Source organism: Syngnathus typhle, linkage group LG8, assembly GCF_033458585.1.
Source record: "Syngnathus typhle isolate RoL2023-S1 ecotype Sweden linkage group LG8, RoL_Styp_1.0, whole genome shotgun sequence".
In the NCBI taxonomy this organism is placed as follows: Eukaryota; Metazoa; Chordata; class Actinopteri; order Syngnathiformes; family Syngnathidae; genus Syngnathus; species Syngnathus typhle.
The window spans coordinates 2848761-2864780 of record NC_083745.1 but is presented as its reverse complement, the minus strand read 5'-3'; the positions used below and the strand labels follow the sequence as shown (position 1 = coordinate 2864780).

General features: G+C 43.1%; 3 protein-coding genes across 4 annotated transcripts; 2 read left to right on the top strand and 1 right to left on the bottom strand.

Annotated features, from left to right (window-relative positions):
* Positions 1–954: 954 nt before the first annotated feature.
* Positions 955–6690, top strand: slc17a5 (solute carrier family 17 member 5). Of its 2 annotated transcripts, none has more exons than XM_061285155.1 (10): positions 955–1147; positions 2375–2571; positions 3337–3570; positions 3678–3765; positions 3829–3915; positions 3994–4112; positions 4982–5143; positions 5259–5539; positions 5601–5691; positions 5773–6690. In XM_061285155.1, exons 1-10 carry the CDS (start codon positions 1060–1062, stop codon positions 5896–5898), a joined length of 1473 nt encoding a protein of 490 aa, XP_061141139.1. In that variant the 5' UTR covers positions 955–1059; the 3' UTR covers positions 5899–6690. The 2 variants fall into 2 exon arrangements, with proteins under 2 accessions (XP_061141139.1, XP_061141140.1); XM_061285156.1 differs by lacking the exon at positions 955–1147 and adding an exon at positions 1736–1813.
* A 333-nt stretch (positions 6691–7023) lies between these two features.
* LOC133158554 (elongation factor 1-alpha 1) lies at positions 7024–11150 on the top strand. Its single transcript, XM_061285825.1, has 8 exons — positions 7024–7133; positions 8056–8249; positions 8679–8858; positions 8911–9207; positions 9279–9429; positions 9503–9759; positions 9996–10230; positions 10385–11150. The coding sequence occupies exons 2-8, from the start codon at positions 8106–8108 to the stop codon at positions 10507–10509; spliced, it is 1389 nt and encodes a 462-aa protein (XP_061141809.1). The 5' UTR covers positions 7024–7133; positions 8056–8105; the 3' UTR covers positions 10510–11150.
* Positions 11151–11438: 288 nt separating this feature from the next.
* On the bottom strand, positions 11439–15742 carry ddx43 (DEAD (Asp-Glu-Ala-Asp) box polypeptide 43). The gene is made up of 16 exons (XM_061285824.1): positions 15457–15742; positions 15030–15085; positions 14703–14820; positions 14473–14628; positions 14172–14253; positions 13911–14070; positions 13701–13819; positions 13517–13627; positions 13252–13393; positions 13071–13171; positions 12848–12935; positions 12591–12718; positions 12369–12478; positions 12050–12188; positions 11888–11975; positions 11439–11822 (listed from the first exon to the last, which is right to left on the bottom strand). Exons 1-16 carry the CDS (start codon positions 15740–15742, stop codon positions 11667–11669), a joined length of 2040 nt encoding a protein of 679 aa, XP_061141808.1. The 3' UTR covers positions 11439–11666.
* Between the last annotated feature and the right edge of the window lie 278 nt (positions 15743–16020).

Below are 16020 nucleotides of genomic sequence, written 5' to 3'. Positions count from 1 at the left end.
CATGTGTTAGCTATGTAGCTTGAGCTATCCTGTTACCCCGCTATAATGCTTCTCTTGCTTCATTAGCTTTCTCTTCTCTATGACACTCTTTGCACATATGCAGAAGTTGCTCTCAGTTAAGACTTCAAGGTCACACATTATCACACAGGCTAGGTAGAGTCGCCTCCTTCCAGGAAGGTGGCCCAGACTAAGAGGAGAGCAAAAACCTGCAAAAACCTCACTTCTTGCAGACATTAAGTAGTTCAACTGTGAAGGCTCAGTGATCATTGGAACTTTAATATTTAAAGCTACCTCTTGGTAATTACTATTAGCGTAAAGTTAAAGAACTGGGAACAAACCTAACAAAATGTTTACATAATGCTGCTGTAACTGGCGAAGTCACATGGTGTTTAGGTTTACATGGTGGGAAACTTGAAGCCGTATAGTTTTACATGGTGGAAAATGTATTATTGAGCTAAAGGAAAGCACAACCAAGTCTAATGCTGTCTCAGTAAAACGTGCGCTCGGCGGAGCACTGGCTAGCACGTCTGCCTTACAGTTACGAGGGTGTGGGTTCGAATCCACCCCCTGCCCTCCCTGTGTGAAGTTTGACTCTGTTTTATTTCTTCTTTGATATTGTACATTTACTGCGTTAGACACGTTGACCAAAGGTACCCTTTAATCTTTTTGCAGAGGGCATTCATATAAACTCTATATATTTATATACATCTATATATAAATGATTGTTAAAATATGTCTGGACTAACGGCAATTAGTACAGTACTTTTAAAATGCTGTGATTGATTTCAGAAACTTGGAATTGTGGGTATGAAACAAAATAAAGGGAAATACTAAAATGATCTACCGAATGGCTCTGCGTCGTATTTTTACTCGTAATAATCTGATTTAGTAGATAGTAAAAATGTTAAAACTGATTTAAGAAAATATTTCAACGTCACAAAGACGTCACGTGAATGGGCGGAGCCTTTACATCGATTTCCTGTTTGTGGCGGTACAGATGGATTTCGTTGCTTTTCAGCGTCGATAGCTGGGCATGGTTGTTCCATAGTAGTGACCCAAATGGATTCATGCGGCTCGGACACGGAGGGCGAGGACCAGCAGCAGAAACCTCTTCTTCACCGCAGAGACGAGGACAACATTCAACGGGGTAATGAGAAGCGCGGACTGGACGGCTGTCCACGAGAAGCCCATGCTCACGGCCCGTCGACTTTACCCCTACAATATTGTTATTACGCCTCAATAACACTTTGCCCATAGTTTGTCTCGGTATTATTACACTTGGTATCCTAGTTACGAGTTGAATTTTTTTTTTTTTTTTACGACATTTGTTTGTTGACTCAGCACATTTGGACGGAAGAACCCAAAGTGACCAAAAAAGGAGAAATAATGCACAGTTATTACTCCGTTTTTAATAACGCATAGTTCTGCATTATCACTATTTTTTTTGCCACAGAATGTTGCACTATATCTTTTTTTAAAAGGGAAAATATTCTCCCAAGGTCTGTCTACTTTCAGGTCATGAGTCTACTATTGATTTTTTTTTCTCGAAAAATGAAATGTTTTCTTGCAAGATTACTACTTTCTATTGCAATAAATAAAATGATCAAAAAATGCTTTTTCCTAGTACCCACCCACCCTCATTTTTTTTGGATTAAATTAAAAGCATGAACTTTTTGGACCATTCAGGGATGCTGTTTTAACTGTATTCAGTGACGTTGACTAACAGTTAAATAGTAAGACAACCCTCAAGAGAAGGGAAGTACCACGTCTCACTTGGTGGAGTCTAGTGGTCCAGTTCAGATGCAGCAAATCGGTAGGACAACTTCTTCAAGGCTATTATTGTAAGATTAATATTTTTCCCTGTTCTCAAAAGGTTATTTTAAGTCATTTTCCGTTTAAAAGGCGTCTTTTCTGGTAAGTTTACTATATTTCTTTAATTCTGCTCGTCAAAGGTTGCACTAAAGACACTTGACAGAGGAATAATACGTGTATAAAAACAGCTCTTGTAAAAAACACGACTTTTGTAAAATTCAATATTCTTCTAAATACCGCGGTGTCTTGAGGCATGATCGACTAAACCGGTAACTTTTTCAAAGTTTTAGTTCAGTGAATTTTCTTTTAGTCTTGGAAGTACAAACTTGACTCTACTTACGAAACAAGCACCAGTTTGGCGAATTGAATAAGTGAGCAAATAGGTTTCAGGCTATTAGTTAAGGCTAAACTAAGCATAAATTATCTAAAACTACTTTTGCATTTAAAATACCCGGCCATAAAGTTGGCTAGCTTAACCCTAACAATTTTATTCTCTCCGAAGAACATTTCCCAAAATGAATTTTGACTAACGCTAACCTTTTCCTTTTCTTTTGGCCCGTAGCTCCAGCATGCTTTTCTGCACGCTATGGCCTGGCCCTGTTGTCGTGTTTCGGCTTCTTCGTTGTCTACGCCCTGCGGGTCAACCTGAGTGTGGCCATGGTGGACATGCTCAACAGCACCCACCAAGCACACCCCAACCACAGCAGTTCTGTGTGCCCCCCCCACCAAAGCCCCGAACGCCCCAAACACAACCAAACTGTGAGTGGTGTTTTCTTTCCCTTATTCCTAATAAACTTATTCTAGAAAAATATTTTTATCCCTGCAGGATTACTATTTTTTTTAAATTTCTCTACGATTACCATTTTAATTCTTTACCCAAGAAAAGAGGTATGAATAGCAGACACAAAAGATTGATTTGACTTACTTTTTCAATGTCTTTAGTCCGCATTCTTTCCTTGGCTCCATTTGCTGCATTTTGGCATGTGACACAAATTAGTTTGTCAAGTCTCAATATTTATTCATAATAAAATAAAAAACTTCTGTCACAAAACTAGCAAACTAGCATGCAGGTATGGTTGACATGTTTTCTATCAAACTTTTTTTTTCTAATAAGCACACCTGTTCCAATCACGTGGCAGTGTAGACAAATTATTGGTCAACAGATGGCACTATTGCACATTTTAATGTTAGAATCAACAAACATTAGACTCAAGAAAAATTGGCTACAACGTTGTGCATGTTGTATTTTTTTTCCATATAAAAAATTGGACAATATCCAGAAATTTATATAAATTTCTGGATATTGGACAATATCCAGAAATTTATATAAATTTATTTTAAAAAAAAGTCGCATAAGATTAGTTTTTTTCTATCCAAAATGGGAAAAGATTGAGGAAACTGCAATTTTGCTCTTGTGCGATCAGTACTTTAGTTTTATCTAAAATATGAGGACTTTTTTAAAAATTTTATTAAAAACTACTTTTTTTTTTCATTATGGAGTTTAAAAAAAGCCTTTGATGACAGGCCAGGGTGTACAACTGGGGGACAGAGACGCAAGGCTGGATCCTGGGCTCGTTCTTCTACGGTTACATCCTGACCCAGATCCCCGGGGGCTACCTGGCGGGCCGTTTGGGGCCCAAATGGTTGCTGGGTTTGGGCATCCTGGGGACGGTGGTGTTCACTCTGCTTACCCCCTTGGCGGCTGACCTGGGTGCCGGCTACCTCATCGCCGTCAGGGTCCTGGAAGGTGTCGGGGAGGTACGTCGGCAGCCTGGAACCCTTGGAGAAAAAGAACAGAGAAATGTCACATTTGGAAAAAAATGGGGGTTTGGTTCCAGGAGGGAAAATAACATGTACCTTTTTAGGGTGTCTCCTTCCCTGCTATGTACAGCATGTGGGCAGCGTGGGCGCCGCCCCTGGAAAGGAGTCGTCTTCTCACCATCTCCTACATCGGTGAGAGCGACAAGTCCATTCGGCGGCGAGTCGACATCTCATCGTTTAACTTGTGTATGGCAGGAATCCAGATCGGGACGGTGGTGTCTCTCCCGCTGTCAGGCGAAATCTGTTTCTACCTGGACTGGACCTACGTCTTCTACATCTTTGGTACCAACACTCACACTTTGTAGTGAGACATTCAGCACACAGGATGACCGACCCCTCTCCTTCAATTTATTTGTGAAGGTGCAGTGGGCCTCTTGTGGTTTGTGCTGTGGACATTCCTGGCCTACGACACTCCAGACACTCACCCGTGGATATCGGAGCGTGAGCGAGTCTACATCACAAGCTCACTTAAGAAAGAGGTGACGTGCAGTCCTGTCTCTCTACACGTCCAAGTCAAGCCACATTTAGATAAATACTTCGTTTTATTGTGACAGTCAAAATGAAAGAATTAGATCCAATGTGTATATCCAAGAAAACCCCATGCATGTTAATCCTCTGAGTTTTTTTAGTCCAAACTCAATGGGGGGAAAAAAAACGTGACACGTATGCAACATCTTGTTTTGATAGTCAAAACTTAATAAGACAAAAACTAATATGTATTTAGCATCTTAATGCATAACAGTATTAGTTAAAACACAAGACATTTTAAAGGCTCAAAATAAAGTAACACTTAAATGTGCAACCGACATTTTAATTTGAAGCCTTTCACAGCCAAAATTAAAATTAAATATTTCTCAAAAGGATTTTACAATTGCTTTAAGGAAAGTTGAATGGAAAACTACCGTATTTTCCGGACTATAAGGCGCACCTTCGATGAAGGGCCCATTTTAAAACTTTGTCCTTATATAAGGCGCACCGGACTATAAGGCGCAGCATTAGTGCATCATGTCAGATTTTTAATCCAAATCACATCATTCTCCATTTTATCTTTTTTATTTCAACTTCAGACGCAATAAATTACTCTATAATCACAAAATAATGATCCATAGTCTTTTTGATTGATGATTCATAGTCTTCAGCGGGCCTCTTATGATTGATTTCATGACACAATGCTTCGGGACAGTTTAAATTTAGGAATTAGGTCCATATATAAGGTGCACCGGAGTATTTTGAGAAAATGTTAGGTTTTTAGGTGCGCCTTATAGTCCGGAAAATACGGTACATCTATTATATGTGGTGTTTTCATTATTATTGCAAAGTGTTTTTTACCTACTGTGATTGTTACCAGCTGTCGCCACCGGGCGGACACATCCCCTGGCGAGCCATCGTGACGTCACGCCCACTGCTGGCCATCGTGGTGGCTCACTTCTCATACAACTGGACCTTCTACACCCTCCTCACCCTGCTACCCACCTATATGAACGACGTACTGGGCTTCAGCATACAGCAGGTGAGAGCGCCGCCCAAACCCAAAGTTCTGAAGAAGGCTTTTCAGATTTGTCAATTAAATTCCCCTTTTTTTTTCCCCTCTGCACTCGAATATGTCACACATCTCTCCAATTCAGAACGGCTGGTTGTCGGCGCTGCCTTACCTGGGCTGCGGTCTGTTGGCCCTACTGAGCGGTCAGCTGGCCGACTACCTGCGAGAAAGCTGCCGTTACCCCACCGTCACGGTCCGGAAGTGCTTCTCCCTCGTTGGTATGATCGGACCGGCAGTCTTCCTGGTGGCGGCGGGTTACACGGGATGCAACTACACCTTGGCGTTGACTTTCCTCACCATCTCCTCTTCGCTGGGCGGAGTGTCGGCGTCCGGCTTCAACATCAACCATTTGGATATTGCTCCTTCGTAAGTAGCCTTTATCCGTGTGCAAATGGACCAAAACCTAGCGATGATGTCATCCCGGCAGGTACGCGGGCATCCTGCTGGGCATCACCAACACCTTCGCAACCATTCCTGGCATGGTGGGACCCGTCATTGCAAGAAGCCTCACTGTAAATGTAAGAGTGTGCCAAAAAAGTGTCTTTGATTGCCATTTGGATTTTCGACTGAAAACAAGTCCATGTCGTCTCTGTTGTCAGAACACAATGGAAGAATGGCAGACGGTCTTCTACATCGCGGCAGCCATCAATGTTTTCGGTGCCACCTTCTACAGCATCTTCGGACAAGGCAACGTCCAGCCCTGGGCCATCCACACCGACTCATAAAAGAAAGGCACATTGCACAACAATGTCAGCTTGTGCCTTTCGCACAGACGCCTCATTTTATTTTATGCTCTGTTGCTTTTTTTTTTTTTTTTTCTTGTGACAGAATGTACTGTTTCCTGCAGATAGCAAGATAAATGTTATTGTTTTACAATTCTCAGGTAATGGAATTAAAAGGGATCATGTAGTTACTGTTTAACAATCTTGAGGTTTTTTTTTTTACATGCATAACACAAAGAGAAGTAGCATACTTTAGTATTAGAAGCGACAAGGATGTCCGTCCACTTTGCACGTGTTCCAAATGTCACTTGATCAGTCTTGCACTTGTGCCTTAATGAATTTTTTGAACCCAGTCACACACCGGGTGGCATTAAAAAAAAAAAGTAGTGCCGTATTTCTTGAAATGGGAATCAATGTCAATGTATAGAATGGAATTATTGTAAAGCAGGGTTGTGTAGATTTGTGCTACTCTTCCACTTATGTTCTGTGAAACTTTCTAAGTCCTTTGGTTTATGTGAACTCGGATGTTAAAATCATCATGTGTGATAAACATTTAATTGCAATAGAACGATGCTCTATTATTGTCTTATTTTTGCTGCTTTGAAAAACTGTCAAAGATGTATCAAATCAAGTGTCAGAATGCATTTAAAACATTTGAAGATACTTTTGACATGATAGGTATTTTTTCGTTACCAAAATTTTCCAATATCAATCGGGACATGTTTGGAATGATTCGAATTTTCTGCAATTTCGATATTTCCACAATAAAAATTCGATCCATTTAAGTTAAATTCAGCTCATTTATGATCTCTTGTGATTTTATTTTCACAAAGTCTACAGTCATCCAATTCCAATTCCTCCACAGCATTTTAATATTTACACTCATGAAGACTGATCTAGAAAGTTGAGCCGGGACCAAGAGCGCCCTCTGCTGTTCTCAAAATGTAACCCAATATGACGAAAAAAATGACTTACAATACATTTATCTACAAAACAGTTAAATATAAAAATAGCAGGTGATTGATTACATGGCACAACCATCCAATTCTAAACGACAGTGTTTGTGTACGCGCAATTACGCAATCACCCCCCAACCCCTCCCTCCCTCACTGCGTATCGTGCGCGCGCCTGCAAGCGGAACAGCGTCGTCTGCCATCAAGTGTGCACGCGCGCTCCCTCAAACGACCTGCACTTGACCATCAACAGCAGTAAAAACAAACCAGCAGCTCCCTGCTAAGGTAAGCAATACATTACGCCATGAATAGATTTCCCCCCCAGCAGCTGGCATCCTAAGAATGTCATACTCCAAGCGGGCAAGGAGGGCTTTTATGGGGGCTGGAGGCAGATTGACAGATGACGGCGAAAGCGCTTGTGCGCCCTTCACATGATCGAAGCCATCTGACGTTAAGTTAGCGCAGTTTTTTTGGAAAGGGGGGGGGGGGAGCACTGCGGCAACTGCAGCAGTGACGCTACTGGACAAGAAGGATGAGGATGTTTACAACCTGCTCAGCATGTCGAATGCTTGTTTGATAATAATAAGAAAAATTAATAAATATATTAAAAGGGCATCCTGCTGTGCCATGCACGGAGATATGGCTGGCAAAATGGTGGATTTATTTGGGGGGGGGGGGGTACTGTGTTGCCAGGGTGTGTCAACACAGGGACGACATGGCAAAGAAAAAACAGTGGGAGAGACAGCTGGGTGGAAACAGGGATGCCTTTAGCTACGAGTACCTTGACTTAAGTTTTTCCAAATTTGCCTTTTACGCAATATGAGCAAAATTTTGATATTTGAGTCTGATAAGAACTTCCATGAGATGGTGCCAGCAAAATTGATATCAATTTACATTGTCTAACTTGCAGTGGAAAGCCATTAAGATGCTTTGCCAGTTGACACATGTGGAAAACAAACACTGGTCAACACATTTTTAGAATGTGTCTTCATTCCAAATCAAGTTTTCATCATACAAAATGGATGCATATCTAATATATTCAGGAATATTTATGAATTCACACCAAAGATTCGTGTCGCTTTATAAGGATAAAATAAACAATCTTAGGATCACGGGAAATTAGCCTTGTTTTTACGGTACCTTACCAACAATAATCTATCAAAAATAATTTATAAAAAAAAAAGTACTCACTGAGTCTCCATGGCAGTTTTTGCAGAAGCCCCACTTTCTTGACTTGGGCCGGTATCATCGCTCATCATGGGCAAGGAGAAGGTCCACATCAACATCGTGGTGATCGGCCACGTGGATTCGGGCAAGTCCACCACCACGGGCCACCTCATCTACAAGTGCGGCGGCATCGACAAGCGGACCATCGAGAAGTTTGAGAAGGAGGCTGCCGAGGTAAGGCCGTGCGAGATGACGCGCCGCAGAGACCTTAAAAGGGATTGTGAGCAAGAGCTGCAATATTAGCATACAGTTAATTAGCATGAGCTAACAGTTGTAACCGTTTCTGAATAATGGGTTTTGTCTAACTTGCCAACGGGGAAGCTATGTGTCAGTTTACTTATTTGCCTCCACCAGTCGTGCCAGCTTCATTTGCAGTCAGATGTGATCATGTCTACTCTTGATGGAGTCTCTCGAATTTCCAGTGACTAAAACCATTTCTCGTCACAGTCTGAAATAAATTTTTACAAAATTACACGCATTAAAATTGTTTGAACTCTTTGTAAAGTGACCTTGAGTGACCTCTAAATCAAATGTGTTATTATCATCACCAATCAGATTGGTCACATAAATATCAAGCAAGCCGTTTCCTTCAACATGTTCCAGATGGGGAAAGGGTCCTTCAAGTACGCCTGGGTGCTGGACAAGTTGAAGGCCGAGAGAGAACGCGGGATCACTATCGATATCTCGTTGTGGAAGTTCGAGACGACCAAGTATTATGTGACCATCATCGACGCTCCGGGACACAGGGACTTCATCAAGAACATGATCACCGGGACCTCGCAGGTAAGCAACGCGAGTCATCCAGTTGGCCGACTTCAACAGTCTTCCGTCTTAGGCCGATTGCGCTGTGTTGATCGTGGCCGCCGGTGTGGGGGAGTTCGAGGCCGGCATCTCCAAGAACGGGCAGACCCGCGAGCACGCCCTGTTAGCCTACACGCTCGGGGTGAAGCAACTCATCGTGGGCATCAACAAAATGGACTCCACCGAGCCCAACTATAGCCAAAAGCGCTATGAAGAAATTGTCAAGGAAGTCAGCACCTACATCAAGAAGATAGGCTACAATCCCGACACCGTTCCTTTCGTGCCCATCTCGGGCTGGAACGGCGACAACATGCTTGATGCCAGCCCCAATGTACGTCCAAGGAATATTTGGCAAAAGGTCTTGCTGCGTTCATGACTTCCAGTGATGTTCTGGTGTTGTAGATGCAATGGTTTAAGGGGTGGAAGATTAACAGGAAGGATGGCAACGCATCGGGGACGACGCTGCTTGAAGCTCTGGACGCTATTCAGCCACCCACCCGTCCAACGGACAAACCTCTCCGTCTCCCCCTTCAGGATGTTTACAAGATTGGAGGCAAGTACTCGAGTACTCCTCAATTTCTACCATGCTTGGACATCCCTCTTGATGCCGTGTTTTCCATCCTTAGGTATTGGCACCGTTCCGGTAGGCCGAGTGGAAACGGGCATCCTAAAGCCCGGCATGGTGGTGACGTTCGCCCCCGTCAACATAACCACCGAGGTGAAGTCGGTGGAGATGCACCACGAGGCGCTCTCCGAGGCCCTGCCCGGTGACAATGTCGGCTTCAATGTCAAAAACGTGTCGGTGAAGGACATCCGCCGCGGCAATGTGGCCGGTGACAGCAAGAGTGATCCGCCGCAGGAGGCTGCTAGCTTCACTGCTCAGGTGACGCTAGCGAGTAGTTCTGTTATTGAGTACCGTAATTTTCGGACTATAAGTCGCGTTTTTTTTCATAGTTTGGGTGGGGGGGCGACTTATACTCAGGAGTGACTTATATGTTTTTTTTCACTTTTTTGGGCATTTTATGGCCGGTGCGATTTATAATCCGGTGCGATTTATAGTCCGAAAATTACGGTAGTCCCAAAAAATAAAAATCTGACCACATACTTTGGTGTCTCTAGGTCATCATCCTTAACCACCCAGGCCAGATCAGTGCCGGATACGCCCCAGTGTTGGACTGTCACACGGCTCACATTGCCTGCAAGTTTGCCGAGCTCAAGGAAAAAATTGACCGCCGCTCGGGTAAGAAGCTGGAGGACAATCCCAAAACCCTCAAATCTGGAGACGCGGCCATCGTTGACATGACTCCGGGCAAGCCCATGTGTGTTGAGAGCTTCTCCGAGTACCCCCCACTGGGTAAGTCTAAAGAGAACAGATATGGCAGACAATATCAAATTGAGAATCTGCAGAACCTTTCAACTATCGTTCTAGAAGTTTCTTAGCCGCCACAAGTACAGACTCGATATTCCATGGGAATTCAAACAAGGCCTGTTTCTAACTCAACTCGCAGGTCGCTTTGCAGTGCGCGACATGCGGCAGACGGTGGCCGTGGGTGTCATCAAGGCCGTGGAGAAGAAGGCCTCCACCGCTGGTAAAGTCACCAAGTCTGCCCAGAAGGCCCAGAGGAACAAATGAATGTTGTGCTACGCTGCCGACCCCAGGGTCTCCCAGGGCAGGATATCGGTCACCCAGCTCCATCCCACGATTGGCTGCTTCAACTTAATAACCAAAGACTGGTTAATCAACACAATGCATCGCAAAACCATCCGAAGGAAAGAAGGTCAGCTGACTCCTATTGGATTACCGTGAGAAACAATGTAGTAACACAAAGAGTAGTTTTAAGTGTTCATTTCATTTATAGCAATACCATTCTGTGTTAGTTTTCAATTCGAGGCACTATTCCAATCTATCTTCTATAGCCCTCGAGTACAGCTACTGTTAAACGTGGTGAATGTTGTCCTTCCTTAGTGTCTGTTTTCCAGTTGGTTACAGAACTGCCCAGAACCGGCAGTTCAATAGACTACTGTATGTTCCTCCGAGTAGGTAGAACGTAGACTTTTGTTGTGGTGAAGCTTTAACCGGCATTTAAAAACTAAATGGCATCGTGTGTCTTTTTCAAGGGGCTCCAAGTTGGCCTCCTGATTATTTAAGCACTTTCATTGGCACTTTGCTAACTTTGCACATGCACTGGAGATGTTTGGAAATTGACTAAGCTATTGCACCTTACTGTAAGATGGCACAAGACGCTTTGCGACATTAAATGTGATTCCATTCAATATGTTGGTTGTGGTTCTTTGACATTTTTTATCTTTTGGGTGTAATACAGAAGGTGTGATTACATAAAAAGTAAAAAACCGTAGAGGGTCCTTAAAATAAAATGAGCATAATCAAAACAAGAATTCTATGGCAAGATCAAGTCAACAATGAGACCAAGATTTTGAGGCATCAAGACTATGCAAACATCTCAAGACCAAAACCAGAAAACAATTCAACTTGACATTAATATCAGTCGGCAGCAGAGGGCGCTATTAGACCATGTTCAGTGGGGGCTTATCCATAGCAAGTGAATAAAACGTGTCTTTATTGAACAGAATATAGACTGTGAACTGGTCAAGTTACAGACAAACCAATACTTGATATATTTAACATCTCAAATGACTTGGCCCATGTTTTGAAAATCAAATCTGGCACATATATATGTACACTTCTTTATATAACATATTAACCTCTCTAAACTGTAAATACATTTCTCCGTACTTGGAGAACTGACTCACTTGGAGAAAGAAGACTGATTAGAATCCCCAGTTTTGCCTGCGATCTCCGCCCCCACGTCGTCCATCACGTCCTCCGTCGCGACCGCCTCGACCTCGGGGACCCGCGAACATCTCCTTCTCCTTCTTGAACTTCTCGTATCTTTCTGCCATTTGCACTAGCTCCACGGGGACATCCTGCAAGAGCCAGTCACGTGGTGAGTCGTTTGTTCCACCCAAGTCTAATGTCACTGTGAGCTAACCTGGCCCGATCGCTCCAGGATGGGAATCAGCTCCGGTGCCATCCTCCAGTTTTCTCTCGTTACCAGAGTAATGGAAGCTCCCAAGCGTCTGGATCACATAAACATTGCGTGGATTCTTCTTTTTTTTTTTTGAAAAGGCATTGGCATTTTTCCTGGCCTCACCCTGCTCGTCCGGTGCGGCCCACGCGGTGCACGTACTCTTCGATGTTTCGAGGGAAGTCGTAGTTTACCACGTGCGTGATGTCGTGGACGTCCAAGCCGCGAGACGCCAAGTCCGTGGCTACCAGGATACGAACCCGACCTATGGGGCGGCAAAATATAACACGTTGAAATCAAACGTATTTGTTATATTTAATGTCCTGTCCAACGTGCTTCTGTTGGCTTTGCTTTGACAGTGCAGCATTATACTGATCCACTCCATGAATCCATTTTGTAGTAGTACAGAAAATGGACGTTGCATTCTTGCTCTTCTGCGGTTCACCTCCTTTAAAGTCCTTAAGTGCCTCCTCCCGATCATATTGCTCCCGGTCGCCATGGAGACTCTGCACGGCCAGACCGTGAAGACACATGTCGCTGGCGAGATCATCGCAACTGCCAAGAGACGTTCACATTTATATGACGACAATATCAAAAGTATTATGACTTAGCATTTAAGTTTTTATACTTGAAAGCCTAGACTGAAACATCTGTGTTCCAAACTTACATGATTTTCTTGCTGACAAAAATGATGACTTTATCCATCGGCAGCAGGTTCCCGATGAAGCCGAACAGGTAAGACTTCTTGTCTTCTTCGTGCATCACCAGCACAGTCTGCTGCACCGTGTCCACAGCCTGCCATGCACATGACCCGTTAATTCATGTTCTACTTATAATAGGGTGGGTGCATTTTCTCTGTTCAATTTGGTACTATTTTTAATCCTAAAATAGATTGCAGGTTCTTGACATGTCATCCTCACTTACCGCCAAGTCCAAGGTGCCCACATAGACCATCATGGGATTCTTGAGATATGATTTGGCCAGACGTCTCACGCCTGCTGGCCAGGTGGCGCTGAAAAGAGTCACATGGTGCTGCACTCAACGTGATTTGAAGAGATAAAGTAGCATCATTTCCTAGAAATGTATTTAATCCAAAACATTTTGCTGAGATTTCAGTGGATAAATAGACTGCAAATGCCCACCACACCTTGTCATGACAGTCTGCCTGTCGCGCCGGATGTCCAGCAGAATCTTCATGATCTGAGGCTCGAAGCCCATGTCCAGCATGCGATCTGCTTCATCCAGCACCTGTTTGAAGATGTTAGACAAGAATCATAAAGGAAAATAGCGGCACCTCCCCCCCCCAAAACAAACACAAACAAGCAAACCAAGTAGGTGATGGAGCGCAGACTGATGTACTCGTTCATTTGAAGATCGTTGAGTCGTCCTGGTGTAGCGATGACAATGTCCACGCCGCTCTTCACCAGATTGATCTGGCCCCTTCTGTCTCCGCCGCCATAGATACAAATGCTGAGGGATGACAGACAGACAGACAGGCACCACAAAACAAAGATAATTACACCAACACCTTACGTTGCTCAGGAAAACAACATCAAAGTTATTGAAATAGAAGTTAATTTTACGGAAGGTCACCTTTTGTAGCCTTTGTAGCTATACTTGCTGCACTCCTCTTCAATCTGCAAGGCCAGTTCTCTGGTGGGAGTCAGCACCAGCATGCCAGGGCCTTGGCGCTCCGATCGAGGTCTACAAACAAATATGTTGTCAAGGAATCGTTTATGAGACTTAAAAAGAAGAACCAAATTCAAGCGATCCTCACACGGGCTGTCCGTCCATGTGGATGAATCCGGGCAACAGGTAAGCCAAGGTTTTGCCCGTTCCTGTCTGAGCGATGGCGATCAGGTCCTCCCCGCTAAGTAGCACAGGCCATGCCTGCGACTGATGAAAATAGCACATTCAGGAAATATGCAATTTGACTTTTCGCAACAGTGTAGAACGCGACAGGCCATGGCTGGAGGCCAGTCGATACCTGGATGGGGGTCGGTTTAACAAAGCCGACTCGATGGATGTTGTCCATGATTTCCGGGTAAAGCTCGAAAGCCTCGAGAAAGCTCCGGCAGGGATAGGGGATGGGGCGTTTTTTCCCGCCGTCCACCAGGTCGTCCACAAAGATGTTGTTGTTCTCCTTCCTGGGGGGGGGGGGAGGGGGATAACATGAGAAAAAGAAAAAAAATCAGCTACTGTGGAAAAAACGACATCAATAACAACACAAAATTGTTTTAACGTTCACCTCCAATCATTGACTTCTTCAGCGGTGAGGAGGGCCACGCTTTCAGCCTCGGTGTAGAAATTCTTCTTCATGGGTGGCAGGTCTGCAAGATTATCACAAAGATGGGGGGGAAAAAGTTTCATATTTCTTCTTTATTTAATGCGCTTTATTTAAACAAATAAATTCAAAGATTTACAACTTTTGTCAAATCCAAATACAACTTGTGATCTGCTTTTTATTTTTAATAATAGGCATGAATATGAACCTGTATCTTGAAGTGGATTTGAATTAAGACTGAAGAGACTGTGTACCGATTCCTCACCTTTCCACTTCATCTCTTCATACTTGTGCATGTTTTCTCGAATGTTGTTCCAGTCTATGGACTTGCGGGTCGGGGCCACCTTAGATGCATCTAACTGCGAGGTGGGCCACACCGAACCACTTTCTGCATTCTCTCCTCCTCTTTTTCCATAGCCTCCTGAGACATTGATTGCATTAAACACCCTGTAAAGACTTTTAACGTGGAAAACCAGAAGAGTCTCCTGAACTCACCGCCATAGACTCGAGGGTTCTCCTTGGCGAGCAGCTCTTCTATCATTTCTTTGGCTTTCTCCTGGGTGGAAGGAGGTCCAAAGATGACGACCTCCGCCTCATACTCACCGTCATTGATCTATGAATTTTTTTTGTTTAGGGCCCCATGAAGGTGTGTGCCAGGTCAGTATAATAGTAATTTAAGTATTGTTACATTTCCAATCAACAGTGGAGATAAATATAATGTGACAATTATGACTTATGATACTCCTGGAAGTTGTGTAACAATGTGCTTTATTGTTGAATTGGTCCATAACAATTAACACAATCGACAACCTTTCAACTTGCCTTGATTCTCGCACCAGTATTCTCCTCCAATTCACGTTTTTTAGCCCCTCCGCGACCTTAAAACAGAAATAAAGCTGTTTGGTTGGACTTAAATTTATCGAAAGGGGTCAAAGGACATAAGACATGTTTAGCCAGTGGATGCTAATACCGCGGCTGTCATGTGGCAATTAGCAATACTATAATTAAAAAAAAAAAAAAAAGCAATAAAGAAAACATGGACATCATCTCACATGAGAAAATCATTTTTTTAAAAATATATATGTATATTTTTCATACTCACCAGATATGCCACTCATTAATTAAGCAATTATGTGCGGAATGCTTAGCTAAGTAGCTAACATGGCTAACTTTGCTATGGTGCCATTATAAAAACATAGTGACTCTGTCTATTATGTTGGTTAATTTGAAGTAAGAGCGAAAAACCTACCAATTATTCTCCCAACGGAGCATTTTTCCACGATAATAGTGACGGGCGAATTAGATTTTTCAGACCCGAATTGGCGTCTTCCTTCGAGCCCTCGTTCGTTGCTCCGCTGAAAAGAGCGACTTTGGCCCTCGCGTCTATGGCCGCCGCCATAATTATCGTCCACATGCTCATTAAAAGCTGCTAATTTTTGACTGTTCCGCACACCGAAAGCAATATTTCCTCTGGGGGTCTGTTTTGGTGGAGGTTTTGCTACGGGCTCGTTTTCGTCCTCTTCCCAGTCGGACATGATTAAATTGTGCTCCAAAAGTTGAAAGTCGAGATGATGCATTCAATGACCCTGCGGAATGTCATACTTCCGCCCTCATTTACATCCAATCGAGCACTTAAAAAAAAAAAAAAAAAAAAAAAATATATATATATATATATATATATATATATATATATATATATATATATATATATATATATATATATATATATATATATATATATATATATATATATATATATCAGTTGTATTATTTGATTATTAGATTACCTTTTGTATTATTTGATTACTATCAC